Below are 25,567 nucleotides of genomic sequence, written 5' to 3'. Positions count from 1 at the left end.
CTCCTACCCGCGGCGCCCCAGCGCTTTCAAAGCCTCAACCGTCAACGGCTCAACTGTCCGCCGCGACCAATCGGAGCGCGCACGGCGGGTGAGGGGGCGGAGCGGCGCGGCTGAGCCAATCACGGCCAGCTGTTGGCGCGGGGGCGGGGAGCAGCCGAGCGAGGCACTGCCAGCCAATCACAGTGGGAAGCCGGCGGAGCGTCACCGCCTCTCACCGGGGGGCAGCGGTGCATGCTGGGAGCTGTAGTCCGGGGGGCGGGGCATGCTGGGAGAGGCATTCCGGGGCGCAGAGTAAGGGGCCACCTGTGGCGCGCGCGACCCGGAAGCGCTTCCGCGGGGACGGGACCCGCTTCCGCTTGCCCCGGAAGTTCCGTTCCGCGGCCTGATCCGGTGCGCGGCGGCGGCGGCGCGGCCTCCAGCCCGGTGGTGCCATGGCGGACGTGACCGCGCGGAGCCTGCAGTACGAGTACAAGGCGGTGAGTGCGGCCGCGCAGGCCCCGGGGCCTCCTTCGCTTCACCGGGCCCGTACCCGGCGTCCCCTGCCCTCCCCTTCCCCGGTGCCGTTAACCCCGGGGGAGCCTTTAACCCCACCCGCGGGCTGCGACGGCCCCGGTTCTCCCCGCGAAAGCGGCCTGCCTGAGCAGAGCGCGGTGTAACGGCCCTTTACCGGGGCCGGGGGGAGGTTCTGAGGACTAAAACGTCTTCTAAGGTTTTTTCCGGACTTTTTCCCCCTTAAAGCGGGAATTTCCGGGCACCGAGAGGTAACGGAGCAGCCGGTTGAGGAGCGTGCCGGTTCCCCGGGCTGAAACAAGCCCCAGGATGGCGCCGAGTGGTTCAGTCCCAGCTTAAAGTCTAAACCCGCGCCTGGTGGGGGGCTTAAATAACCCCCCGGGGAATTAAAATGCAAATTATTTGTGCCTCGAGCAACGTGGAGCGTGTTTTAATTACAGGGAATTGCGCACGCGTGGCTGTAGCCGTGGGTCCGGGATGGGGCCGTCCCCCCGGCGGGACCCACGGCCCCCCATCAGCCCCCCGACGGGGGCTGCGTTACCTCCTCCCCGCCCCCCACCCCATCATCCCTTCTTCTTTCTTCTTCCCAGAATTCCAACCTTGTCCTCCAAGCCGATCGCTCGCTGATCGACCGGACCCGGCGGGATGAACCGACGGGGGAAGTCCTGTCCTTGGTGGGCAAACTGGAGGGGACCCGCATGGGGGACAAGGCGCAGAGAACCAAACCCCAGATGCAGGAGGAGAGACGAGCAAAGTGAGTGCGAGGGGAGAGCCGAAAGGGTGCAGAGCTGTTTTGACCTGAAAAACGCTCTGGGCAATTATATTTTTCATTCCTGTCTTTGAATAACGCAGCCTTGATTTGTTTTAGTCGTGGAAACGGGGTAGAATTCAACGGTGTTGGGAATATTTTGCGGCGAAAAATGTTTTGGTGGCGTGAGGCTAAAAACCGCCAACTCGGAAGACGCAGAGACGTTATTTTTTTCATTTGGAACTTGTCAAGAAACTAGAATTGAAGTGGAAAAATGAAAAAACATCTATTTTTCTCCTTTATTTTTCAAATAAAAGAGAATAGCCGTACTTGAAATAGCAGGAGCCGGGCTCTGCCGCGGGGCTGACCCCAGGCACTCTCCTCCCTGCCCCTCTTTCCAGGCGAAGGAAGCGTGACGAGGACAGGCACGACATCAACAAGATGAAGGGTTACACCCTGCTCTCCGAGGGCATCGATGAGATGGTGGGCATCATCTACAAACCCAAAACCAAGGAGACCCGCGAGACCTACGAGGTGTTGCTGAGCTTCATTCAGGCGGCTCTTGGGGACCAGGTGAGGACGGGGATGCCGCAGGACGGGCGTCCCTGCTCCGGCAGAGGATTCAAAGCCTGTAAAATCCAACCCTTGGATGTTTTAATCCTTCCCTGTGGGGTGGCTTTGCTCCGTCGGTGCTGGCTTTTGGGCTGGGGGATGTTGCGATGGCGCTTTTGTTGTGGGGGTGGCCTTTCGGTGCCTATATGAGGGTGCAGAAATAGGAAGGACCGACACCGTACCCGTCACGTAGCAAATTTCTCCTCCGTGCTACGCGTTGTTCCTTTCGCAGCCGCGTGACATCCTCTGCGGAGCCGCCGACGAGGTCCTGGCGGTACTGAAGAACGAGAAGCTGCGCGATAAGGAGAGGAGGAAGGAGATCGATCTGCTGCTGGGACAGACCGATGATACCCGCTACCACGTGCTGGTGAACCTGGGGAAGAAGATCACGGACTACGGTGGAGACAAGGAAATCCAGAACATGGGTACGGGAAGGCGTTGGGCTGGCAGAAAGTCGGGTCTCTGGTGCCAAACTCAGCCTTACTCCAGGGTAGTGTTTGCATACAGAGAAGCCAGAAAAATGTTTGGACGGTTTTCAAGCCCCGAAACCACGTTCTTTTCATCTTCTGGATGCGCCGAGGTGTGGGCGGGCGGGTGGATCTGTGAACCTTGCATGTGGTGCCCAGATTTTCTGATAAATTAACTCCGCTCTCCCTCGCAGATGACAATATTGATGAGACGTACGGGGTGAACGTGCAGTTCGAGTCCGATGAGGAGGTACGAGAGGAGAGGCTGCAGGGTGGCAGCGGGGTCTCTGCCCTGTCCCCTCGCTCCGAGCCGCTCCGCAGGGACCCCCTTTTGTCCCGTTGGGCTCGGTCACGTTGGGAAGTGGGCGTTGGCTCGGGCTGGGATGTCTCTGCCAGGAAGGAGAAGCCGGATTATTTTAGATGCCGCTTCCTGGCTTGGGGAGGATTTGTTGATTATCCTGCTAATCCAAGGCTTATCATGAGTCAGTACGATGGAAAACAGATGGTGATATTTAGATCTCGTGGGGAAACTTGACAGATCGGGAGGAAGAGCGCTGGTTGGAAGTGTTTCATAGAAACGCTCCCCGGGATTGTTTTTTGGAAGAGGGTGAGAGAACGATAAGAGAGACAAATACGAGATTGTTGGAGGGGTCGCTGGCGAAATCCCTCTGTAGAGAGTAGAAATAATCTTATCGCGCGGTCCTTTACCTGAACGACAGCGTTATGTTCCTGTTAAAAGCACGAGCCAGGCTGTTTCCCCTCAGAAACGAGTTGCCAGATTATTCATTTCTGTCGAGGAAAAGCTTCTCTTTGATGTTTCCAAAAGCCGCTTACTGGAACTTCTCTTTCCACAGGAAGGCGATGAGGACATTTACGGCGAAGTGCGAGACGAAGCGTCCGACGATGACATGGAGGGAGATGAAGCCGTTGTCCGTTGCACCCTCTCGGCCAACGTGAGCCACCGAGGAAGAAGAGAAACGTGGTTTTGGGGTGGTTTGGAGGAGGGTTGGGCATCCTGTTGGTCTATGGATGGAGTTAAGGTTGTTTGCGGGTGGAGAGGAGCCTTGAAGGTGTTGTTTGATGGAGACCAAAGCGAACGTTAATAAAATTAAGAGGTCTGGCGGCTGCACAGTTGCATCTGCTGGTTCTCTGCTCCTCTGCCAGCGTAGAGAGAGGCCCCAAATGCTCGCTGCACAACACTAAGGTCGCTTGGCTGCTTTCCTCTCGCAGGAAGATAACATTTCTGTTAATTTTTCTGATTTTCTTAAGCTTGTGGCCTCGGGTGAGCTGATGAGTTCAAAGAAGAAGGATCTGCATCCTCGAGACATCGACGCCTTTTGGCTCCAGCGGCAGCTGAGCCGCTTCTACGATGATGCCATCGTTTCCCAGAAGAAGGCGGATGAAGTGCTGGAGATCTTGAAGGTCAGTGGCCGCCTGATCTGCAGGATTGCAGCGGTCTCAGAATACCTCTCTCTCTGGAAGACAAGAATTTGCCCCAACGACTATGTTTCTTCAAATTAAACGCAATTGTGCATGTGCCATGTTTGTTAACAAGATAGATGAGAGCTGGACTAGTCTTAATTCACAGAAATCTTCTTCTAAGGGGAAGATGATTGGGTTTTTGTCAGCGTTTGCTGGGAGATTGTCGTAAGTTGGGTCTGTTCCCCTGCTAATTTTGGTGCTGATGTTCGTGTGCGCTGGGCGTGGCGGCTCGCTGGGGAAGAAGGGGAGTCAGGATGGGATTTTTATCTGCAGTCTGAATCGGGTACCTGGTCTTGCGTGTAGCTGCTGTTCAGCTCCGCTTGAGTTGGCTTCTGTGCGAAGCAGGGATTCTGGTTCTGTGAGGCGCAGCGGTAACCGGTCGTTCTTCGTTTCTTCTCCTCCCAGACTGCAAGCGATGACCGGGAATGTGAGAACCAGCTTGTTCTGCTCCTGGGCTTTAACACCTTCGACTTCATTAAAGTCCTGCGGCAGCACCGGATGATGAGTGAGTGGCATTCCCTTTAACCCACCTTCTTGTTTCCCTGCTGTCCTGACGTGATTCCAGCACAACCCGAGGCTTTTTAACCGCCATCGGTGTTGCTTTGTGAAGTTTGGGCCCTTGTTATTTGCTCCCTCCTTTTGGTTCGACCCTTAACCCTGCCTGCCATCCCATAATTTTCTTTCATCAGTCCTGTACTGCACTTTGCTGGCCAGTGCGCAAAGTGAAGCTGAAAAAGAAAGGATAATGGGGAAGATGGAAGCGGATCCCGAGCTGTCGAAGTTCTTGTATCAGCTGCACGAGACAGAAAAGGAGGATCTCATCCGGGTAAGGCTCGAGGGAACCGCAGGCAGGAGGAGAGGGGGAATCGTGGGATCCTTGCCTCCATCTGCGGTCGTCGTTGGGCTGTGTGTTGTGAGAGAGGAGCCTGCTGACTCAGCTGGGATCTTGAAACCATAGGAAACGTTGGTTGGGTGACGGCTGAGACTCAGCTGAGAGGGCGATATATTTACCACTTCTTATTTTTGAGTCGCTCAGATGTCTGCTTTTCCAGGAAAATGTCAATATCTGCAAATTTCACATTTTTACACTGGTGTTAACTGTCTCGTAACAGCACCGTTTCACCTCTGGGCCTCCTTGATGCGAGGCTCACCGCAATAAAACACCCTGGTCGCCTCTGATCAGCTCCTAATTACCTGGGGTTGGAATGTGACACTCAACAGGTTTATTGGCATGCAGGGTTGGCCTTTGATGGTAGCAGTTCCCTGACTGATTTGGGGGTTGTTTTTGGAGGGATCAATACCATATTCCTGCTTTATTGCTACAAAAAAACCCTGGTTCTGTTGATGTGAGGGGCCAGTTTGGTGTCTCTGTGTTTGAGGAGCGCTGCTGGCGTGTGGCAGGCTGGGCTTTTCCTGGGGCACTGCGGGGTTGTGTGTCTTCACTCCCTGCTTCCTTTCACCTGCTCTCCTGGAAGGCAAGTTTTATGTCCTGTCCTTGGGGGCACTGGTTTCTACTGCCAAAAATTATTGGCTCCGGTGACGTGAATGCCTGCGCTTGAAAGAAATCGTGGTGCTCCGGTCGCGCGGACTCGCAGGGTGCGAAGCCGTGCGTGACGGGAGAACCTGGCAGTCCACGGAGGAGGCTCGGCAGCTCTTCTCGTCTCTTTGCACAGGAGGAACGCTCTCGCCGGGAGCGTGTTCGTCAGTCCCGGATGGATACTGATTTGGAGACCATGGATCTGGACCAAGGAGGAGAGGTAAAAGTCTTTGAAGTCATCTGTTCCTAGCCCTTCTGACAAGCATCCTCAGTAAGTGCAAAAAGACTACTTGAAGTGGCGTGGGCAGGAAGATACCAAGAATAAGCCCCTGATGTTATAAAGAGGCACTTGCCAGTTGGATGCAGTCGCTTTTCCTTTGGTCCCGGGGTGAAAATGGCAGGAGAGGGTTGTTCCCTAATCCTTGCCCCTTTCCCGTTGCTGTTCCCAGGCACTGGCTCCCCGGCAGGTGCTGGACTTGGAGGATCTGGTGTTTGCCCAAGGTAGTCACTTCATGGCCAACAAGCGATGCCAGCTCCCCGACGGTTCCTTCCGCAGACAGCGCAAGGGCTACGAGGAGGTGCACGTGCCTGCCCTGAAGCCAAAGCCTTTTGGCTCGGAAGAGGTAGGTGCCCTGCTTTCTTCCCCCTTATTTAGCACGAGGTGCGTTGAGTGACCAGATAACCGACGTCGTCTGTCTGGACCTCTGTAAGGCCTTTGTCACGGTCCTCCACGACATCCTTCTCTCTAAATTGGAGAGAGATGGATTTGATGGATGGACTGTTCGGTGGGTGAGGAATTGGCTGGATGGTCGCATCCAGAGGGTAGTGGTCAAGGGCTCCATGTCCGGATGGAGATCAGTGAGGAGTGGTGACCCTCGGGGGTCCGTACTGGGACCGGTACTGTTTAATATCTTCATCAATGACATAGACAGTGGGATCGAGCGCACCCTCAGCACGTTTGGAGTTGACGCCAAGCTGAGCGGTGCGGTCGACACTCCCGAGGGACGGGATGCCACCCAGAGGGACCTGGACAAGCTGGAGAAGTGGGCCAGTGTGAACCTCGTGAGGTTCAACCAGGCCCAGTGCAAGGTCCTGGTCGGGGCAACCCCTGGTATCCATACAGGCTGGGGGATGAAGGGATGGAGAGCAGCCCAAGGCTGCTCAAGGCCTTGGGGGCACTGGTGGAGGAAAAGATGGACACGAGCCGGCAATGTGCGCTCGCAGCCCAGAAGGCCAACCCTATCCTGGGCTGCATCACCAGCAGCGTGGCCAGCAGGTCGAGGGAGGGGATTCTGCCCCTCCGCTCCGCTCTGGTGAGACCCCCCCTGCAGTGCTGCGTCCAGCTCGGGGGTCCTGAGCACCAGAAGGACATGGACCTGTTGGAGCGGGTCCAGAGGAGGCCACGGAAATGCTCAGGGGGATGGAACACCCCTCCTGTGAGGAAAGGCTGAGAGAGTTGGGGGTGTTCAGCCTGGAGAAGAGAAGGCTCCGGGGAGACCTTATTGCGGCCTTTCAGTACTTAAAGGGGGCTTATAAGAAAGGTGGGGACAGACTTTTTAGCAGGGCCTGTTGCGAGAAGACAAGGAGGAATGGTTTTAAAATAAGAGGGGAGATTTAGACTAGATCTAAGGAAGACGTTTTTTAGGATGAGGGTGGTGAAACCCTGGCGCAGGTTGCCCAGAGAGGTGGTAGATGCCCCATCCCTGGGAACATCCAAGGTCAGGTTGGACGGGGCTCGGAGCACCCTGATCTGGTTGAAGATGTCCCTGCCCACGCAGGGGGGTTGGACTAGGTGACCTTGAAAGGTCCCTTCCCACCCAAACCGTTCTATGACTCTACGAGTTGTTGCTAATACCGTGACAGATACTTCCTGGGACTCCACTTTGATGTGGCTCTGACGCCCTCTCAGATTTCTTGAAGAACTGTTATTTTAAGCTAAGAGATTTCACGTGTTTGAAGAGAGTTCCTGATTTTTAGTTTCTTACTTCTGGAGTGTGTATCCTGTGCTGGTGGTTTCTGTCTCGGGGCTCTGCTGAGCCCTCGGCTCTGCTTTCGCTCCCTCCCTGCTGTGATGTGCAGCGTGGGCCAGAGATCTGGCTGATTCATGGCGTGCCTTGTGATAAATTGCCTCTTTTGATCAGTGCTGGCAGCTCAAATGTGGTCTGATCTGTCCCATCATGAAAACATGGTGGGGATTTGCTTTTTCTGATGGTGTAGCCAACTATAACTTGTACTCGTTGGAGTGCACGGGCCAGCTAACGAGCCTCGTTTGATCTCTTCCTAACCTGCTTCACGATCTCTGGACACGGGGCTTCTCTTCTGGCCATCTGGAGACAACATGACCCTGCTACTCCCCAGGGTGCCTCCGAGGTCTCACATATGCCCTGCAGCCCACGAGGTACTGAAACCAAGGCATTAAGCTTGATGTTTTCCCTTTTCAGCAATTGGTTTCTGTGGAAAAGTTACCCAAATACGCCCAGGCTGGATTCGAGGGATTTAAAACACTGAACCGTATTCAGAGCAAACTCTACCGCGCTGCGCTGGAGTCGGATGAGAACTTGTTGCTGTGTGCTCCCACGGTAAGGATCCTGATATTTGGGTTCTCGGTGGTGGGGAATCCGGAAGGATGATGCGTTTGGGCAGAAAAGGCTGGCCGCTGCGGACGAGCCTTTACCCTGGAGAAGACACGAATTCGATGGAACTGGTTCTGCTTGCGTTCCAGGGTGCTGGGAAGACGAACGTGGCGCTCATGTGCATGTTGCGAGAAATAGGAAAACACATTAATATCGACGGAACCATCAACGTGGACGATTTCAAGATTATCTACATCGCGCCCATGAGGTCCTTGGTGCAGGAGATGGTGGGCAGCTTCGGGAAGGTAAGGAGAGGGTTAGTCCTGCCCCTGCTTGAACCGTAGGTTGGGGAAGACGAGCTTTATTGCGGTGGCTTCCTTATATTACGCTTACAGAAGGATATAAGCGCTGGCAGCAGCTTGTCGGGAGAGGCTGAGTTTGGGTTTTGCCTTTAATCTCTGTTCGTGTAGTCTGCATTCGCTGGGCTCTGTGTGCGTCTCGATACGGGCTTTGGATGTCAGTGTGGGCTATGAAATCCAGCGTTTCTTCCAGTGCTATAGCGGGACGAGTATGAAACTCTGCGAGCGTCTCAGGGCTGCGCTGGTTTAACGGGGAACGCGGGTTTATCCGACTTAACCGCCTGTGGGGCTTCCTCCTAGCGCCTGGCGACTTACGGCATCAACGTGGCTGAGCTGACGGGGGATCACCAGCTGTGCAAGGAGGAAATCAGCGCTACCCAGATCATCGTCTGCACCCCGGAGAAGTGGGACATCATCACCCGCAAGGGAGGAGAACGCACTTATACCCAGCTGGTGCGGCTGGTTATCCTGGTGAGCGGCGCCGGTGCCTGCAAAGCCCTGGCATGGAGGAGGGGGGCGATGATGGGTGCCAGGTCTTTCGGCATTGCGGTTCCCGAACGTGCGTTAGCGATTGAAGATGTCTCTGGTGTTCGGTTGTGGCTTTGAGCTATGGGATGAGCGTGCCTCAGTCCATGCAAGCAGGTCTGCTAAAAAACTAAACCAAAAATGGGTAAATAGAGCTGGTTTGGAGCGGGGATAAGTCTGTTCCTGGTTTCCTCTCTTTAGGATGAGATACACCTATTGCACGATGACCGAGGACCCGTCCTGGAGTCTTTGGTAGCCAGAGCCATCCGCAACATCGAGATGACTCAGGAGGACGTGAGGCTCGTTGGCTTGAGTGCCACCCTCCCCAACTACGAGGACGTGGCTACGTTCCTGAGAGTGGACCCGGCCAAAGGCTTATTCTATTTTGATAACAGGTACCGTGGAAAGCTGGGAGGGATCTTTACGATCAGATGGTGGGTGGCTGTTGAGAGCTGGGAAAGACCTGCCTGCTGTGGAGGCAGTTGAGTGTTTATCTGTCAGATGGTGCCAGGGTCTCACCGGGCCTTCAGCCTATTTTCAACCTGCATTTATTTGCTCTTAGATGTGCCGGTAAATGCATATTCAGGACTAGAGCAGTTAAATACAGCCTCAAAATGTGTGCCAGGGTTCCTGCGTTGTCGTACGTGCAAGAAGGTGCTTTAGAGAAGGCAGATGAACTCTGCTGTGTGCTGCAGAAGTTGTTTGAAGGAAGCCTAAAAGAGGATTATGGTAGTTTCTGAAACACCATTTTTTTCTCCCTGAGTGTGTGTGTGGCAAATGGATTCCAGGAAATAGGAATACACGTTACTGTCCCCTACTGTTTAATTTAACGGAGCAGAACCGAAGCTATCAAATCTCTGAGTAAATTGAGGCACAAAGGAAGCGTATTGAACTTGGTAGCGCAAAATACAGGATGCCTTTTGATGGGACCTTTGTGTCAGGCTTTCTCCATTTTTCTGCTCTTTTATGGACTTGATTTTTTTCCTTACAGCTTCCGACCAGTGCCCTTAGAACAGACGTATGTGGGTATTACAGAGAAGAAAGCAATCAAACGCTTCCAGATAATGAATGAGATTGTTTATGAGAAGATTATGGAGCATGCCGGAAAGAACCAGGTTTGATACTTTATTTTATCATTCCTGACGCACTTAATCCTGGTTCTTGTCTGTTGCTGGTGAGACTCTCTTGAGTTGCTGTCGCTGCAGAAACGCTGCAGTGGAGAAGAGGGTAGGTTTGGGTGGTCGACGGCAGCTGAGAGAGGAAGGAACACAGGTTTTCTCTCTGTGCCAGCTGTCTGATTAATGTATGACCTGTCCTTTAAGGATGAGGAAGTTTTTGTGATGCTGCCCTATTAGATCAGGAGCTCTGTGCGTCGTTCACAGGGCATCTGGATTAATTCGAGATCTCTTCCCACCCCGAATACCAGGAGCAGGTTGCCTCAAGCATCTTCTGTCAGCTGCAGCCGTAGTGATTCCTCTCTCAGCGATGGTACTGTGCGCTTGTTTAACAGGTGCTGGTGTTCGTTCACTCCAGGAAGGAGACCGGGAAGACAGCCCGGGCCATCAGGGATATGTGCTTGGAGAAAGATACCCTGGGCCTCTTCCTGCGGGAGGGCTCAGCCTCCACCGAGGTCCTGAGGACCGAAGCTGAGCAGTGCAAGGTAACTGCCCGGCCGGGGCTGTTCTGACACAGCAATAGCAGGAGCGCAGCTGCGAAGATGCTGCCGGTTTGGTGCAATTTCGCAAACTTTCCTCTAAGATCTGCGCTACCTTCTGTTGCTTCTTTTCTCCCTGGTGTTACTTGGCTCGGGTAGAAAACCTAAAGCTGGTTGTGTTTCCACTGCAGAACCTGGAGCTGAAGGACCTCCTTCCTTACGGCTTCGCCATTCACCACGCCGGGATGACGCGAGTGGACCGGACACTGGTGGAGGATCTGTTTGCTGACAAGCACATTCAGGTGAGCCTCACTTCCCAGGAGGAATTACTGTGTTTGGGGTAGGTACTTCACAAGAAACGCCTGAGCCGTGTTTTCCAAGAGCCCTTTGGGCAAAATCGAGAGGATCAAGCGTAGCCAACCTCCATCCGGCTCCACTAAAGCTGGTGCCCGATGAAGGCAGCCTTGATTTTCGCGTAAAGAATAGAAATTAAAGGCACGTGGCCAGGAGCGGAGAGGGCAAAAACTTCTCCCCTAGGCCTAGCTGAGTGTTTAAAGCTAGAGGTCTGTCCTAGAGCAGGCCGTCTCCTCCACAGTTGCCACTTTGGCAAAACCCCATCCAAGCAATTTCCTGGCTGCGTTATGGAAGGCAAAGGATTTTCTCAGGGTCATGCAGTGAGCTGGGAAATATGGGCAAAGATCTTGCTATTTATCTGACCTTCCTCTGCTGAGCTGTCGAGACAGTCACAGTTCTCAGACTTTGTCCCTTTTATGCCTGTCTCTAATGTCAGGACCAGCATTTTAGATCCCTTTTTTCCCTAGGAAGAGGCTTCTACCTGGCTTTGATCGCTGTTTCGCTCCTGCAGGTGCTGGTCTCCACAGCCACGCTGGCCTGGGGTGTGAACCTGCCCGCTCACACCGTCATCATCAAGGGGACGCAGGTGTACAGCCCCGAGAAGGGGCGCTGGACCGAGCTGGGTGCTCTGGACATCCTGCAGGTGAGGTTCTGGTAACAAAGATGCTGCCGGGACTTTTTTCCTTTCCCGCTGAGGCACATTTGAGGTTTGCTTTTATATTTTCTCAGTGCAGTCGCTCCCTGTTCTCTACTGTCAGACTGTCTCAGCTGTTCTGGGAACAGCCCTGCTGTGAGGGCAGAGGAGAAACAGATCAGTAGGAGAGCAAACGCGTGATTCCTCTCCCAGTATCTTGTCCAGACGCATCTGAGATATTTCCATGTGTCTCCTGCCAGCTAGAAGTAACAGCAGCCTGAGCAATCTGGCAGTAAAGCCCCAGGACGCGGCAGCAAGGAGAAATTGCCAAGCTAAAAGCTTTTCTGTTTTGCTGACCTCACTTTCTCGTTTCTTAGATGCTGGGGCGTGCCGGGAGGCCTCAGTACGATACCAAAGGAGAGGGGATCCTCATCACGTCCCACGGCGAGCTGCAGTATTACCTGTCCCTGCTCAACCAGCAGCTCCCCATTGAAAGTCAGATGGTGTCGAAGCTCCCAGACATGCTGAATGCGGAGACTGTGCTCGGCAACGTCCAGAATGCAAAGGCGAGTGCGAATCTTTGCTTTCCCCACGTACGTGTGCCCTTTGTTGCACCCAGAGAGCTGGTGGGAATTGCAGGGGCCAGAGGATGATCCGTGTTGGGGAAACATGTCGTCATTGTACAGGAGCAAAGAAACTTGCAACCTTTGGTGCCTGGGGAGCAAATTTTTAAGAGATCTGGAAGGGCAGCCACAAGAACTACCAGTCTGTAAGAGTGGCAAGTGGGTAGATGCTTCTCTAATTCAGAGCAGACAGAATTCTCCACATGGAGAGGGGCACTGGGGAAAAGTCTGCATGTGGAGGGTGGGTTTTTTTGGTTTTTAATTCCTTAATATTTTTCTGGTACGGGAGAACAGTTGTGAAGGGTGCTGCTGGGCTTCCAAGCTCTGGTTTAATGTTGACACGGCAGGATTCAGCTGGGCTCAGCCTGCTGTGTCCTACGCTAGTGCTGGGAGCACCGGGCTCCGAGCCGGAACGTCGCCCTTGCTTGTGGTGAGGCGTGTTCGTCGGCTCTTACGGCGCGGTGGTGTTCCCTCAGGATGCGGTGAATTGGCTGGGCTATACCTACCTGTACATCCGAATGCTGCGCTCCCCCACTCTCTACGGAATATCCCACGATGATCTGAAGGGGGATCCGCTGCTGGACCAGCGCCGCCTGGATCTGGTTCACACCGCAGCCCTCATGTTGGACAAGAACAACCTGGTGAAGTACGACAAGAAGACGGGAAACTTCCAGGTGAGACAGGACCTGGGAAAGTCGCTGTGACCAAGCAGAACTGGATGGGAGCATCCTCTGGCTGAGAGAAAGGATGCGAGAGGCGTCTTGCTGATTCAATACGGATCCCAGGGAATGCTGCTGCGTCGTTCAGACCTGCTGCTATGCACGTCTGTGATTCCAGGGAGCTATTTGCTGGCACAGAGAGTGCTGGTGTAAAACCTGACCCTCAGTCTCTCACCGTTGTGTGTTTGCTGCTGCCTCCTAAGCAAATTCACGTTCCCGTTGCATTTTCGTTGCTTCAGAGGCAGTGAGATGAGAAAGGGGAGGCTGTGATGTATGGAATTGTGTGCCAGCTTTCCTGGGTGATTTGTAGCCTGAGAGTTTACGCTTAGCGTGTCCGGAGACGTCTCCCCTGCTGCAGCCTAGTTCCTGTTCAGCGTCTTCTGCCTGTGCCACGAACAGTCGGGTGTCTTTCTGCTGCTTCACTCTGGCTGTTGTCCTTGTGGCAGGTGACGGAGCTGGGCCGCATCGCCAGCCACTACTACATCACCAACGAGACGATGCAAACTTACAATCAGCTCCTGAAACCCACCCTGAGTGAAATCGAGCTGTTTCGGGTCTTCTCGCTGTCCTCAGAGTTTAGGAACATCACCGTGAGGGAGGTATGGAGCCAGACGCCCGTCCCGAGTGAGACAGCCCTGAGGCATCGGTCTTGATGCTGCAGGGGAAGATGCAGAGCTTGCCCTCTGAGGGACCGTTCTCATCTCTCCTGCCTTGGTTTTCTGCAGGAGGAGAAGCTCGAGCTTCAAAAGTTGCTGGAGCGAGTTCCCATCCCGGTGAAGGAGAGCATAGAGGAGCCCAGTGCCAAGGTGAGCCCTGCCTGCCCCTCGAGGGGACTTCTCTGCCTGTCTTGAGGGGAGCAGTGATCCTTAGGGAAGAGCTGTCATAGTAAACGCTCCCCCCCGGGGGGGATTTCTGTTCTCTTCCCTCTGTGGGACATCCTGGGCTGTGTCAGAGATGCTCAAAGAGCTGCAGGTGCTTCTTGTCTCTGGTTGAGCGCCCTGTCCTGCGGCCTAGGACAGTCGGTCCCCGTTGATGGCTTCTGTCCTGCCGCGCGTCAAAGCCCAGCGGGATCAGGCGCTGGTGCGGAGGGCGCTGAGAGCTTCTCTGTTCTGCTTCCCCAGATCAACGTGCTCCTCCAGGCCTTCATCTCCCAACTGAAGCTGGAAGGATTTGCTCTCATGGCAGACATGGTGTACGTTACCCAGGTGAGGGAGGAAACATGGCTGGGGCCTCTGTTTCCATTGAGGTTTGTGCAGTCCAGCCATGTCTCAGTCTCGGACAACTGTTTGCACCTCGGAAATTTAGTTTGTGGTCATAAATGGCTTGGAAAATAACTAGAGCGGTCAGCTGTGAGAAGGTCTAACCCCTATCAGGATGGGAATTAGATCTTCATTGGAGTCTCCAATTCGTAATCAAAATAATTCAGCGCTAGAGGACTACAGCGTAGCCTTATTCTTCTACCACAAAGGCCGAGTTCCCAAGGCTGGGAATCGAGTAATTGCTCCACCTGTAGGTGTTTGGGATGAAGAACCTTTAAGTATAATGCAATACTTAAAGGGGGCTTATAAGAAAGATGGGGAAAGACTTTTTACCAGGGCCTGTGGTGGTGGGACAAGGGATAACGGTTTTAAACTGAAAGAAGGTAGATTTAGGTTGGATGTAAGGAAGAATTTTTTTTACGGTGAGGGTAGTGAGACTGAACCGGGTTGCCCAGAGACGCTGCGGCTGCCCCGTCCCTGGAAGTGTTTAAAGTCAGGCTGGACGCAGCTCAGAGCAACCTGATCTAGTGAAAGATGTCCCTGCCCGTGGCGAGGGCGTTGGATTAAATGATCTTTAAAAGATCCCTTCCCACCCAAACCATTCTATTATCGTGTGACTAGGCAGGGAAATGGGTAGAAAGGAAGAAAGAGTTAAATGCGATGATCGCAGCCAAGCTCTGAGAGCTGCTCTCCGTTCCCCCAGTCTGCTGGGCGGCTGATGCGTGCCATCTTCGAGATCGTCCTGAACCGTGGCTGGGCCCAGCTCACCGACAAGACCCTTAACCTCTGCAAGATGATTGACAAACGGATGTAAGTGAGATCTCGGAGGTATTTTCTGATTGCAGGCTGGATGCTTCTGGCAGAGGATGAGATTCTTCGGCGTAGCCTGGCTAAGTCGGCAGCGTTTGGGAAGGAGAGTGCTTGTGCCTGTCGGGGTGTAAAGGAGCTGCCGCGCGCGTCTGGCCGAGGGCTGGTGTTCGGCAGGGTGGGGAACCTTGGTGCTCTGAAGGCTTCGTCTCTGTTTCTTTGCTTGTCTCACCCCGCGGTGTCCTCGCAGGTGGCAGTCCATGTGCCCTTTGCGCCAGTTCAAGAAACTGCCTGAAGAAGTGGTGAAGAAAATCGAGAAGAAGAATTTCCCGTTTGAACGGCTCTATGACTTGAACCATAACGAAATAGGTACGGAGACACGGGCAAATGCGGCAGGGAGGAGTGTCTGCCTCTTTGTTCTCCTCTGCCCTCTTTTGACCCAGAAACTGGGGGGCTTGTTCCTGTCTGATTGAAGGGGCAGAACTGGTGAGGGTCTTGGTACAGCCTGGAGAGCACAGAGGCTTTGCCCTGGCACCTTCCAGCTGCTTGGATTGCCGATACCGAATACCGTTCAGTTTGGGAGCTGTTGGTCACCCTGTTGTCCGTCTGTCCTGACAGCAGCACCTTTTTGTTGCAGGGGAACTGATCCGAATGCCCAAGATGGGCAAGACAATCCACAAATACGTTCATCTGTTTCCAAAGCTGGAGCTCTCGGTCCACTTGCAGCCTATTACCCGTTCCACCCTGAAAGTAGAGCTCACCATTGCCCCCGACTTCCAGTGGGATGAAAAGGTGAGCTGTGCGCAGGAGATGATCCACCCTCATTAAAGGGGTGCAGCTAAATATCACCGTGCTGGGGGTAGGAGGGCACTTCTGGGGCAGGATTGCTGCGGGAGAGCTGGTGTTGAGCTCCTGGAGGTCTGGAAAGGGGAGATCTGGACCCCGATACGAAGGTAACAGCCGCCCTTGCTCAGGTACACGGTTCATCCGAAGCTTTCTGGATCCTGGTGGAAGACGTGGACAGCGAAGTGATCCTGCACCACGAGTATTTCCTGCTGAAAGCCAAGTACGCGCAGGACGAGCACCTCGTCACCTTCTTCGTGCCCGTGTTTGAGCCGCTGCCCCCGCAGTACTTCATCCGGGTGGTCTCCGACCGCTGGCTCTGTAAGTCTCATTCCCCCAGGAGCACCTCGGTTACGCAGCAGGGGTTCTCCCTGGGGTCTGAGGGGGGAGTTCAGGCCCTCTCCTAGTGCTGTGCCGGGGAAAAGACTTCTGACATCCAAGTGACAGCGGGGCTGGGGATCCCGTTGGCAGAGGGAGCTCAGAGATGAAACCGTTGGAGTGCTTTTGGAGATGAAAATGTTTTTTTCATGTGTCTTGACAGCTTGCGAGACCCAGCTGCCCGTTTCCTTCCGCCACCTGATCCTCCCTGAGAAGTACCCTCCTCCCACCGAGCTGCTGGATCTGCAGCCGCTGCCCGTCTCGGCTCTGCGAAACAGTGCCTTCGAGAGCCTCTACCAGGACAAGTTCCCTTTCTTCAACCCTATCCAGACTCAGGGTGGGTATTGCCTCTGCTCGCCTCCTCCAAACCTCCTCTCAGCGAGCCCTGGCCCTTTTGGTATTCACCGTCCCGTCGCCTTGGTTTTGTGGGGTTTATTCACATAATGCGAAGAAATTCTGTAGCAAATAGTGTATCCCCTCTATCTCCCCAAGCCTTGGAGGTTTGATGGCTTGAAATCTTTCTCCGTGGGTCAAAGTATCTTTGATATATTCCTCAAGTACATCAAGCAGCCAGTCCGGGGCTGTCTGGCAGCAGCAGATTTGCTCCTGGAAGCCGTCTCTGTGCTACCAGGGCGGCTCAGGTTCACAGAGCCGGCTGGTGCCAAACTCCTCCATCTCTGCTGCTTGTAGGGATGGAGTTATGAGCGAACCAAAGCTGCCCTGGCCGTGTTTCACGGCCTGGGTTTAGCCAGAGAAGGGAATTCACACTTAAGAGCTGCTGTGACAGACTAGAGCCTGTTTTGCTCGGTGGATCCTGGGCTAAAACTCTTAAACAGCCTTTTCTGTAGCTCCTTGTGCGGGCTGAGTCCGGGCTGAGTTTTCCCTGCCCGTTTCTAGAGCTTTGATAGAAATCCATGAAGATTTTGCTAAACTGCTCTCTTCTGTGTTGTCCGTCTGTCCCCAGTGTTTAACACGGTTTATAACAGCGACGACAACGTCTTTGTGGGTGCCCCCACGGGAAGCGGAAAGACCATTTGTGCTGAATTTGCCATCCTGAGGATGTTGCTCCAGAACTCGGAGGGACGCTGCGTGTACATCACCCCCATGGAGGCCCTGGCAGAGCAGGTAAAACCCGGCACCCTGGGGAGAACTGGAGCCTTACCCCGGTTTAGATTTGCTTCCTCATCCCCTGTTTCGCTTTTCCTCATCCCTCCTTTGCTGTCACATCCCTCAGGATGACTCTTTTGATTAATCGTGGTCTCTCTGTGGGAGCAAAGAGACACCGCCCCGCTGCCGACCTGCTGATGTCGGTGTGTGCGCGTGTGTGTCTCCAGGGATTTGGTAGGATTTGTTCTAATTTGAGGTTGACGACAGCATCCCTTGCGTTTTTGGCAGGTCTTCTTGGACTGGTACGAAAAGTTCCAGGAGCGTCTCAATAAGAAGGTGGTCTTGCTGACGGGGGAGACCAGCACCGACCTGAAGTTGCTGGGCAAAGGGAACATCATCATCAGCACCCCTGAGAAATGGGACATCCTCTCACGACGCTGGAAGCAGCGCAAGAACGTCCAGAACGTCAACCTCTTCATCGTGGACGAAGTCCATCTCATCGGGGGTGAAAATGGGGTGCGTCTGGGAAGGGAGGAGGGCGCTACTCGTTTGAGTGATGCTCGTTATCCTGTTGGTCTTGGTACCAGAGCCGCTGTGGGATGGATCGTTGCTCGCTCCCAATACCTGGTCTAATTTCCTGCTGGGAGTTTCCCCAAGCTGCAGGATGGGTTGGGATAGGAGGGCCATATCCTTTGGGAAGCTCAGGAGTGGTATCCCCTGGGGTTTCCGTGGGGCTGAAGTGGATGGAGCTCAGCCAGGAGAGGCAGCCGTGGCGCGGAGAGCTCGGCGTTCCCGTCCTGTTCCTGCTACAACCTGCTCTCTCCCGCCTGCAGCCGGTGCTGGAGGTCATCTGCTCCCGCATGCGCTACATCTCCTCCCAAATTGAGCGACCCATCCGCATCGTGGCCCTCAGCTCGTCCCTGTCCAACGCCAAGGACGTGGCTCACTGGCTGGGCTGCAGTGCCACCTCCACCTTCAACTTTCACCCCAACGTCCGCCCCGTGCCCCTGGAGCTGCACATTCAGGTAGGGTTTGGGCAACCTCGTCTTCTTTCCCTTCTGCCCGGTTTTCCAGACAGCGTCACTGCCTGCTCCGCTTCCCCTGCAGGGCTTCAACATCAGCCACACGCAGACTCGCCTGCTCTCCATGGCCAAGCCCGTCTACCATGCCATCATGAAGCACTCGCCCAAAAAACCGGTCATCGTCTTCGTCCCGTCCCGCAAGCAGACGCGGCTCACGGCCATCAACATTCTCACCACGTGCGCCTCGGATGTCCAGAGGCAAAGGTAACGGTGCTGGGGCCTGTGTCCCCCCTCTGACAGAGGCAAGGGCAAGTTTTTTGGCTGTTTCGCTGGGCTGAGGGACAACTAATGATAGGAAACGGTCTCATTAGATGTCACTCAGGCACCTGCTGTGACACCAGGGAGGGACAGGTTTGCTGGGCCTGGCGGTGGTCTTTTTACTCCCCCTCTCTCCGGCAGGTTCCTGCACTGCGCAGAGAAGGATCTGGTACCGTACCTGGACAAGCTGAACGACAACACTCTGAAGGAGACGCTCGTCAACGGGGTGGGCTACCTGCACGAGGGGCTGACCGCCATGGAACGGCGAGTGGTGGAGCAGCTTTTCAGCTCCGGTGAGCGGGACACGCCACTTCATCTACCCGTAAACCCTTTTCCCCAGAGCTTGGCAGCGCCCATAATCTTTGGACTGGAGCTTGCCCAAGCCTCGTGTCACTTCTCTGCCCTTTGGGTCCAAAAAGACTGTGATTTTAAACTTCACCATCTCTCCTGGACCTCTCTGTATGCCGAAACCCATCTGCCTGAGCGCAGAACCCCCAGATCTTTCTTCGCCCCCTCAGTTTCTGTGACCGAGAGGTGCTCTGACCGCTCTCCCCGTGCGCCTTTCAGGTGCGGTTCAGGTGATGGTCGCCTCCCGCAGCCTCTGCTGGGGTATGAACATCGCCGCTCACCTGGTGATCATCATGGACACGCAATACTACAACGGCAAGATCCACGCGTGAGTCTGGGCAAGACCAGCCATGGCTTTCCTCGGTGTCCACCCTGCTCGTTCAGGCTGAGCACGAGGGAACGATGCCCTAATCCCGAAGGGCTTCATCCCTGTCCAGCCAGAGGTTGGGAATCACGGGAGGGCAGCGGTAGCTTTCCGTGGAGCTTCGTTAACTCTCTCTCCCTGGCCCAGGTATGTGGATTACCCCATCTACGACGTGCTGCAGATGGTGGGCCACGCTAATCGCCCGCTCCAGGATGACGAGGGCCGTTGCGTCATCATGTGCCAAGGATCCAAGAAGGTGGGTGAGGAGTGGGGTGCGGTTTCTGGCCTGCTGATGCCTGACTCCTGCCCGGGGCCTGGATTTCTTCTCCCAGCTTTGGGCAGGCTGATGTCTAACCCTCACTCGGAGCCCTGCTCCAGGATTTTGAAGGTGCTGGGGTTTATTTACCCCTTCCCTCTAATCCTGTAGGATTTCTTCAAGAAATTCCTCTACGAGCCCCTGCCGGTGGAGTCGCACTTAGACCACTGCATGCACGATCACTTCAATGCCGAGATTGTCACCAAAACCATCGAAAACAAGCAGGATGCGGTGGACTACCTCACTTGGACGTTCCTGTATCGCAGGATGACGCAGAATCCAAACTACTACAACCTGCAAGGTGAGCGGAGGGGTTCTGCACCGGTCAATACGGGGTTGGAAGACATTGGGGACCCTCTGCCTATGGGCTCTGCTGTCACAAGAGCAGCTTTTCTCCATCCTGGGGAGTTTCTGAGCCCCGCCGCGACGCTGCTGTACCCGCAGGTGTGTCCCACAGGCATCTCTCGGATCACCTCTCCGAGCTGGTGGAACAGACCCTCAGTGACCTGGAGCAGTCCAAGTGCATCAGTATCGAGGACGAGATGGACGTGGCTCCTCTGAACCTGGGGATGATCGCCGCCTATTACTACATCAACTACACCACCATCGGTAAGGGCTCCGCGAGGGACGGGGACCGCAGGCGAGCGTTTTGGCCGGTGCTCCTGCTCTTTATCCCCTCTCTGCGTCTCTCCCTGTGCCGCGGGTGATGGAGAGAAGGTGCCGTGTGCGTGGTCGGGCACGTCAAACTCCGTCCTTTAGCACGAGGCTGCGCGTTGTCTGCCTGAAGGCACCTCTTGTACCGTGGGGTTTAATGTTGTCTGGTTTTCCCTGACCCCTCTACCTCTCCGGCTTCCCCAGAGCTCTTCAGCATGTCCCTCAACGCCAAGACCAAGGTGCGAGGGCTAATTGAAATCATCTCCAACGCTGCCGAGTACGAGAACATCCCCATCAGGCATCACGAGGACAACTTGTTGCGGCAGGTGAGCTGGCAGCGCCTCAGATCTGGGGCCGGAGGGGACAGACCTGGGTTCCTGCAGGGTCGGGGGAAGGAAACTGCCCGTGTTTTCGGCTCTAAAGCACCGATGGGTTTATCATTTCTCCCCGTAGCTGGCCCAAAAAGTTCCTCACAAGCTGACCAACCCCAAATTCAACGATCCCCACGTCAAGACCAACCTCCTGCTGCAGGCTCACTTGTCGCGCATGCAGCTGAGCGCCGAGCTGCAGTCGGACACCGAGGAAATCCTCAGCAAGGTACGAGGGGGCGGCTGGGAACCTCCTCGCCGTGCCTGCGTCGCTGCGTCGCGTCGCTGCCTTCTGACCTGTCCCCGTCCCTCGCGTCCAGGCGATCCGGCTGATCCAGGCCTGCGTGGACGTGTTGTCCAGCAACGGCTGGCTCAGCCCCGCGCTGGCCGCCATGGAGCTGGCGCAGATGGTGACGCAGGCCATGTGGTCGAAGGATTCCTACCTCAAGCAGCTGCCTCACTTCACCTCTGAGCACATCAAGCGCTGCACGGACAAGGTAAAGCTTGGGGGGAAGAGCCGTGGTCCTGCCCTCGCCCACCGAGGAGCCCCGGGGAAGCGCGGGGCTGAAAACGTCTTCCTTGTAGGGGGTTGAGAGCGTCTTCGACATCATGGAGATGGAGGACGAGGACCGGAATGCCCTGCTGCAGCTCTCGGATGCCCAGATTGCCGACGTGGCTCGATTCTGTAACCGTTACCCCAACATCGAGCTCTCCTACGAGGTGGTGGAGAAGGAAAGCATCCGCAGGTGAGGCGGGGAGGGGCGGCGCGGACCCCTCGGTGCTGTGCCGGCACGACGGGGGGACGCCCTGACCCTCGGTCTCGGTTCTCTCCGCGCAGCGGGGGGCCCGTGGTGGTGCTGGTGCAGCTGGAGCGCGAAGAGGAGGTCACCGGGCCTGTCATCGCTCCCCTTTTCCCACAGGTACGTGCCAAACCCGGTGACACCGGGGTGGCAGAAGTGGTGGTGGGGGGGGATTGTCCCCCACTGCCCCCACCCCATTAACTCTTACCTCTCCGGCAGAAACGCGAGGAGGGTTGGTGGGTGGTGATCGGCGACTCCAAATCCAACAGCCTCATCTCCATCAAGCGATTGACGCTGCAGCAGAAAGCCAAGGTGAGCAGGATCGGGTAAGGGGGCGACCGGCACCCAAACGGACGCGGTTTGGGCGAGCCGGATGGGTGCCCGTTCTCCCCTCCGCCGCCCCCAACGCCGGCTTTTCCTCGCCGCGTAGGTGAAGCTGGATTTCGTGGCCCCGGCTACGGGGACGCACAACTACACGCTGTATTTCATGAGCGACGCTTACATGGGCTGCGACCAGGAGTACAAATTCAGCGTGGATGTGAAGGAGGCGGAAAGCGACAGCGACTCCGACTGACGCGGGGCGCGTGACGGTCCCCGAGGGGCCGCAGATCCCGGCGAGGCTCCCCCCGTAGTTCAGCCACTGAACCCCAACCGTGATAGCGTTTGTGTCGCCTCCCTTTGTGTGGCTTCCGTCTATTTTCCTGTTTGGTTTTTTTAAGGTGTTGATGCTTTGTACAGTGTTTTGTAGACAGGAGCTGCGCGCAGAAGCGCGACTGCGGCAGCTGAATAAATCTCGAGACCCATCTTGCCCTCTGCGCTGCTGGGTCTGGGGGGGGAAAGAAGGGGGAGAAAACAGGCACGGCTGCCTCCGCTTTGACCCCGAGGCTGTCCCCCAACTCACCGAGTAGCTCTGTTCCTTCACTGTGGGGCTCAAAAAAGTTCATTAGCAGAACTAATTAAGGCAGAGTTGGCTCGGTAGCCATTTCTAGGTGCACTGTGCCGGCGCCAGCGGATCTAACGCTTCCTCTCGGGCTGCGCTTCACCGGGAGGTGTAAAACCAGCTCCCCGGCGGGCCTGTCCTCCTGTGCCACCTCCTCGGCTCCCCGGGGAGCCCCTACACCCCGAGGGTGACGGGCGCCTCGGTGACGGCACCGAAAGGAAGAGCCGGAGGCTTTGGCCAGTTGAGCAGAGATTTATTGAGCGTGGGGCAGAAGGAGGGGGGGTGCGAGTCCTGCCCCGTCTCCCAAAGCCGGCCGGATCGCGGCAAAGGTGCCGCGCTCCCGGGGAGGCCGGTGGAACCCCCGCGGTCCTGGGCATGCAAAAGTCCAACTGGTGGGGCAGAGGAGGTCGGTCGCCGTCTTCCCTGCCCCGCTTTCCGCACCGGCACGGGGCCGCGCGCCGGCGGCAGCGCCGAAGGCTCCCGCCGCGGGGTAGAGGGACGCGCAAGAGGATTGAACCTCTCAGCAAACTTCAGGGCGCTGGTACTTCCAGAAGGCGATCTCGCCGTCGTCGCTGCAGGAGGCCAGCAAGCCCGGCTCCTTCGGGTTCCAGGCCACGCAGTTGACGTCCTGCGAGTGCGCCCGGGGAACGTGGGCGGCGAGGCCGAAGGTGGGCTGCCGCGGATCGGAGGACGCGCTCTCCTCGAAGACCCGGATGGCGTCGTCGCCGCAGGCCGTCGCCAGCGCCCCGGTGAGGTGGCACCTAGAGCGGGGGAAGCGCCAGGCGGGTCACCCGCGCTGCCGCCGGGAGAAAACGGAGCCCGGTGGCTCCGCCGCCGTCTCCCTCCACTCACCACGCCACGTCGTAGATGGTCCTCGTGTGGTAACCAGAGAGGTTGCAGACGCACTTCCAGGTGGGGTCGGTGCCGCTGCAGGCCACCCCTGGAAGGCAAGAGAATAACCACCTCGGCTCCCTGCCCGCTCTTTTCCCCTGCCCTTTCTTTTCCCCAGCAGCTCCGAGCCCTGCGACCCGCAAGACGGGCTAGGAACCTCACCTTCCTCGTTGCCCGGTTTGTACCGGCGCCAGATGCGCACCGTCTTGTCGTCGCTGCAGGAAGCCAAGCGCTCGCCGCTGCGGTCGAAAGCCACGCTCCACACGGTCGACTCGTGGCCCTCCAGCGTGGCGCAGCACACCCAGTCGTCCTCCTCTTCGTGGTACAGCTTCACCGTGTCGTCGTAGCTGGCCGAGGCCAGGAGCTGAGGGCGGACGGAGGAATCAGCCAGGCGGTTGCCCTTCGCCCGCAGACTGAGGTTGGTGGAGCTGGAACGGGACCACGTCGCCGCTCTCCAGGCCCGTTCCCAGCGCTGGGGTAGGGTCTGGGGTGGTAAAACCAGCGTCTGGGGGGGTGTGTGTGTGTCCCCCCAACCCAGCCCCCTTCTCACCTCCTGGTTGGGGTGCCAAACCACGTGCTTGACGTCCTGCGTGTGGGAGTTGAGGACGCTGACGCACTCGTACTCCTCCTCCTCATCCACTGCAGAGGGAAAACTTAGGGTGAGGCTTTGGGGGGGGGGCGGGGCAGCCCCCCACAGTCCCCCCTTATCCCTTCCAGCCCCGGGGGGTCCCCCCGGCTCTCCCCTCACCTTCCCAGACCCAGACGCTCTTGTCTCGGCTGCAGGTGGCCAGCAGGGTGCCGGAGGGAGCCCAGGCCACCGACTTCACCTCGTTCTCGTGCCCCTCCAGCGTGGTGACGCACTGGGGAGGGAGAGGAGAGGGGAGGAGCGGGGTGGGGGGGTCACAGGGGGGGGATGAGCTGGGGCTGGCGGGGGGGGTGTCTCACCTCGAAGCCATCTTCTTGCTTCTTCCAGATGCAGGTGGTGGCGTCGAAGCTGGCGGAGGCCAGGTAGGAGCCGCAGGGGGACCAGGCCACCCTGCGCACCGTGCGCTGGTGCCCCTCGCCCAGCACCGCCCGGCAGGACCAGCCCGGCCCTGGGGAGAGCAGGATGGCACCCACCCTGGGCGGGGGGACAAGCCCCGCCCCTGCGCCAAGCCCCGCCCCGACTGTGAGCTGCCCCTCCCACACTGCCCCTTGGGTCCCGCCCCTGTCATTGTCCCCGCTAACCCCGCCCCCTCAATACAGCCCCTCCCTCCCAGCCCCTCTAGCCCCGCCCTTGCATGCGGCCCCTCCTTCATTGCACCCCAGCCCCACCCCTCACTGCAGCCCCTCCCTCACTGCCCTCTGGCCCTGCCCCCTCCCTCTCAGCCCTTCTGGCCCCACCCCTCATCCAGCCCCTCCCTCATTGCCCCTGTAGCCCCACCCCCTCACCGACTCCCTCCCTCCCAGCCCCTCACCGCAGATGCTCCTTTCTAGCCCCGCCCCCTCACCCAGCCCCTCCCTCGCTGCCCCTCCAGCCCCGCCCTTCCCTCAGCCCCTTAGCCCCGCCCCCTCACCGACTCCCTCCCTCCAGCCCTTGCGGCTCCGCCCCTCCCTCCAGCCCCTCAGCCCCGCCCCCTTGCCCAGCTCCTCCCTCATTGCCCCTGTAGCCCCGCCCCCTCACCGGCTCCCTCCCTCCTGCCTCTTATCCCCGCCCCTCACCACAGATGCTCCTTTCTAGCCCCGCCCCCTCACCCAGCCCCTCCCTCGCCGCCCCTCCAGCCCCGCCCCTCCCTCCAGCCCCTCAGCCCCGCCCCCTTGCCCAGCTCCTCCCTCATTGCCCCTGTAGCCCCGCCCCCTCACCGGCTCCCTCCCTCCCGCCTCTTATCCCCGCCCCTCACCACAGATGCTCCTTTCTAGCCCCGCCCCCTCACCCAGCCCCTCCCTCTCCGTCCCTCCGGCCTCGCTCCTCCCTTTAGCCCCGCCCCACCACAGCTGCTCCCTTCTAGCCCCGCCCCCTCGCCCAGCTCCTCCCTCATTGCCCCTCCCTCCAGCCCCTTAGCCCCGCCCCTACCCCACCTGCCCCTTTCTAGCCTCGCCCCGCCCCTCCCCTCCCTCCGGCCCCTCGGCCCCGCCCCCTCCCCAGCCGCCCCCTTCCCGCGCCGCCCCTGCGGCCCCGCCCACCTTCCCGCCCCCAGAGGCGCACGAGGCGGTCCCCGCCGCAGGAGGCCAGCAGGCCGCCGCCGGGGCTCCAGGCCAGGAACCAGCAGCGGGAGTCGGGGTGCGCCGGCACGCGGCACAGCAGCTCCAACGCCTCCTTCATGGCGACGCTCCCGGCGACGCAGCGTGACGTCAGCGCGCCGGAAGCGGAAGCGG

General features: G+C 57.3%; 2 protein-coding genes across 7 annotated transcripts; one reads left to right on the top strand and one right to left on the bottom strand.

Annotated features, from left to right (window-relative positions):
• Positions 1-273: 273 nt before the first annotated feature.
• On the top strand, positions 274-22,184 carry SNRNP200 (small nuclear ribonucleoprotein U5 subunit 200). Its single transcript, XM_075174691.1, has 45 exons — positions 274-476; positions 1,101-1,264; positions 1,660-1,831; positions 2,103-2,295; positions 2,532-2,587; positions 3,192-3,290; positions 3,607-3,759; positions 4,225-4,324; positions 4,509-4,645; positions 5,493-5,576; positions 5,806-5,979; positions 7,798-7,935; positions 8,079-8,234; positions 8,589-8,759; positions 9,015-9,208; positions 9,805-9,928; positions 10,324-10,473; positions 10,659-10,769; positions 11,333-11,464; positions 11,833-12,021; positions 12,555-12,752; positions 13,244-13,396; positions 13,523-13,603; positions 13,919-14,002; positions 14,760-14,866; positions 15,114-15,232; positions 15,501-15,655; positions 15,838-16,027; positions 16,248-16,421; positions 17,049-17,209; positions 17,480-17,707; positions 18,025-18,216; positions 18,299-18,477; positions 18,673-18,824; positions 19,099-19,207; positions 19,391-19,499; positions 19,671-19,860; positions 20,004-20,168; positions 20,418-20,539; positions 20,667-20,810; positions 20,902-21,078; positions 21,167-21,327; positions 21,420-21,501; positions 21,601-21,693; positions 21,812-22,184. The coding sequence occupies exons 1-45, from the start codon at positions 432-434 to the stop codon at positions 21,953-21,955; spliced, it is 6,411 nt and encodes a 2,136-aa protein (XP_075030792.1). The 5' UTR covers positions 274-431; the 3' UTR covers positions 21,956-22,184.
• Positions 22,086-25,554, bottom strand: CIAO1 (cytosolic iron-sulfur assembly component 1). Of its 6 annotated transcripts, none has more exons than XM_075174696.1 (7): positions 25,376-25,554; positions 24,158-24,306; positions 23,961-24,072; positions 23,763-23,851; positions 23,375-23,576; positions 23,174-23,261; positions 22,086-23,082 (listed from the first exon to the last, which is right to left on the bottom strand). In XM_075174696.1, exons 1-7 carry the CDS (start codon positions 25,512-25,514, stop codon positions 22,842-22,844), a joined length of 1,020 nt encoding a protein of 339 aa, XP_075030797.1. In that variant the 5' UTR covers positions 25,515-25,554; the 3' UTR covers positions 22,086-22,841. The 6 variants fall into 6 exon arrangements, with proteins under 6 accessions (XP_075030797.1, XP_075030795.1, XP_075030799.1 ...); XM_075174692.1 differs by having other exon boundaries at positions 22,301-23,082; positions 23,415-23,612; positions 25,376-25,541; XM_075174693.1 differs by having other exon boundaries at positions 22,481-23,082; positions 23,415-23,576; positions 25,376-25,536.
• Between the last annotated feature and the right edge of the window lie 13 nt (positions 25,555-25,567).

The sequence above is a fragment of the Calonectris borealis genome, chromosome 27 (genome assembly GCF_964195595.1).
Source record: "Calonectris borealis chromosome 27, bCalBor7.hap1.2, whole genome shotgun sequence".
Lineage (NCBI taxonomy): Eukaryota > Metazoa > Chordata > Aves > Procellariiformes > Procellariidae > Calonectris > Calonectris borealis.
Note: the sequence above shows the minus strand (reverse complement) of the source record. Positions and strands in the feature narration are given on the sequence as shown.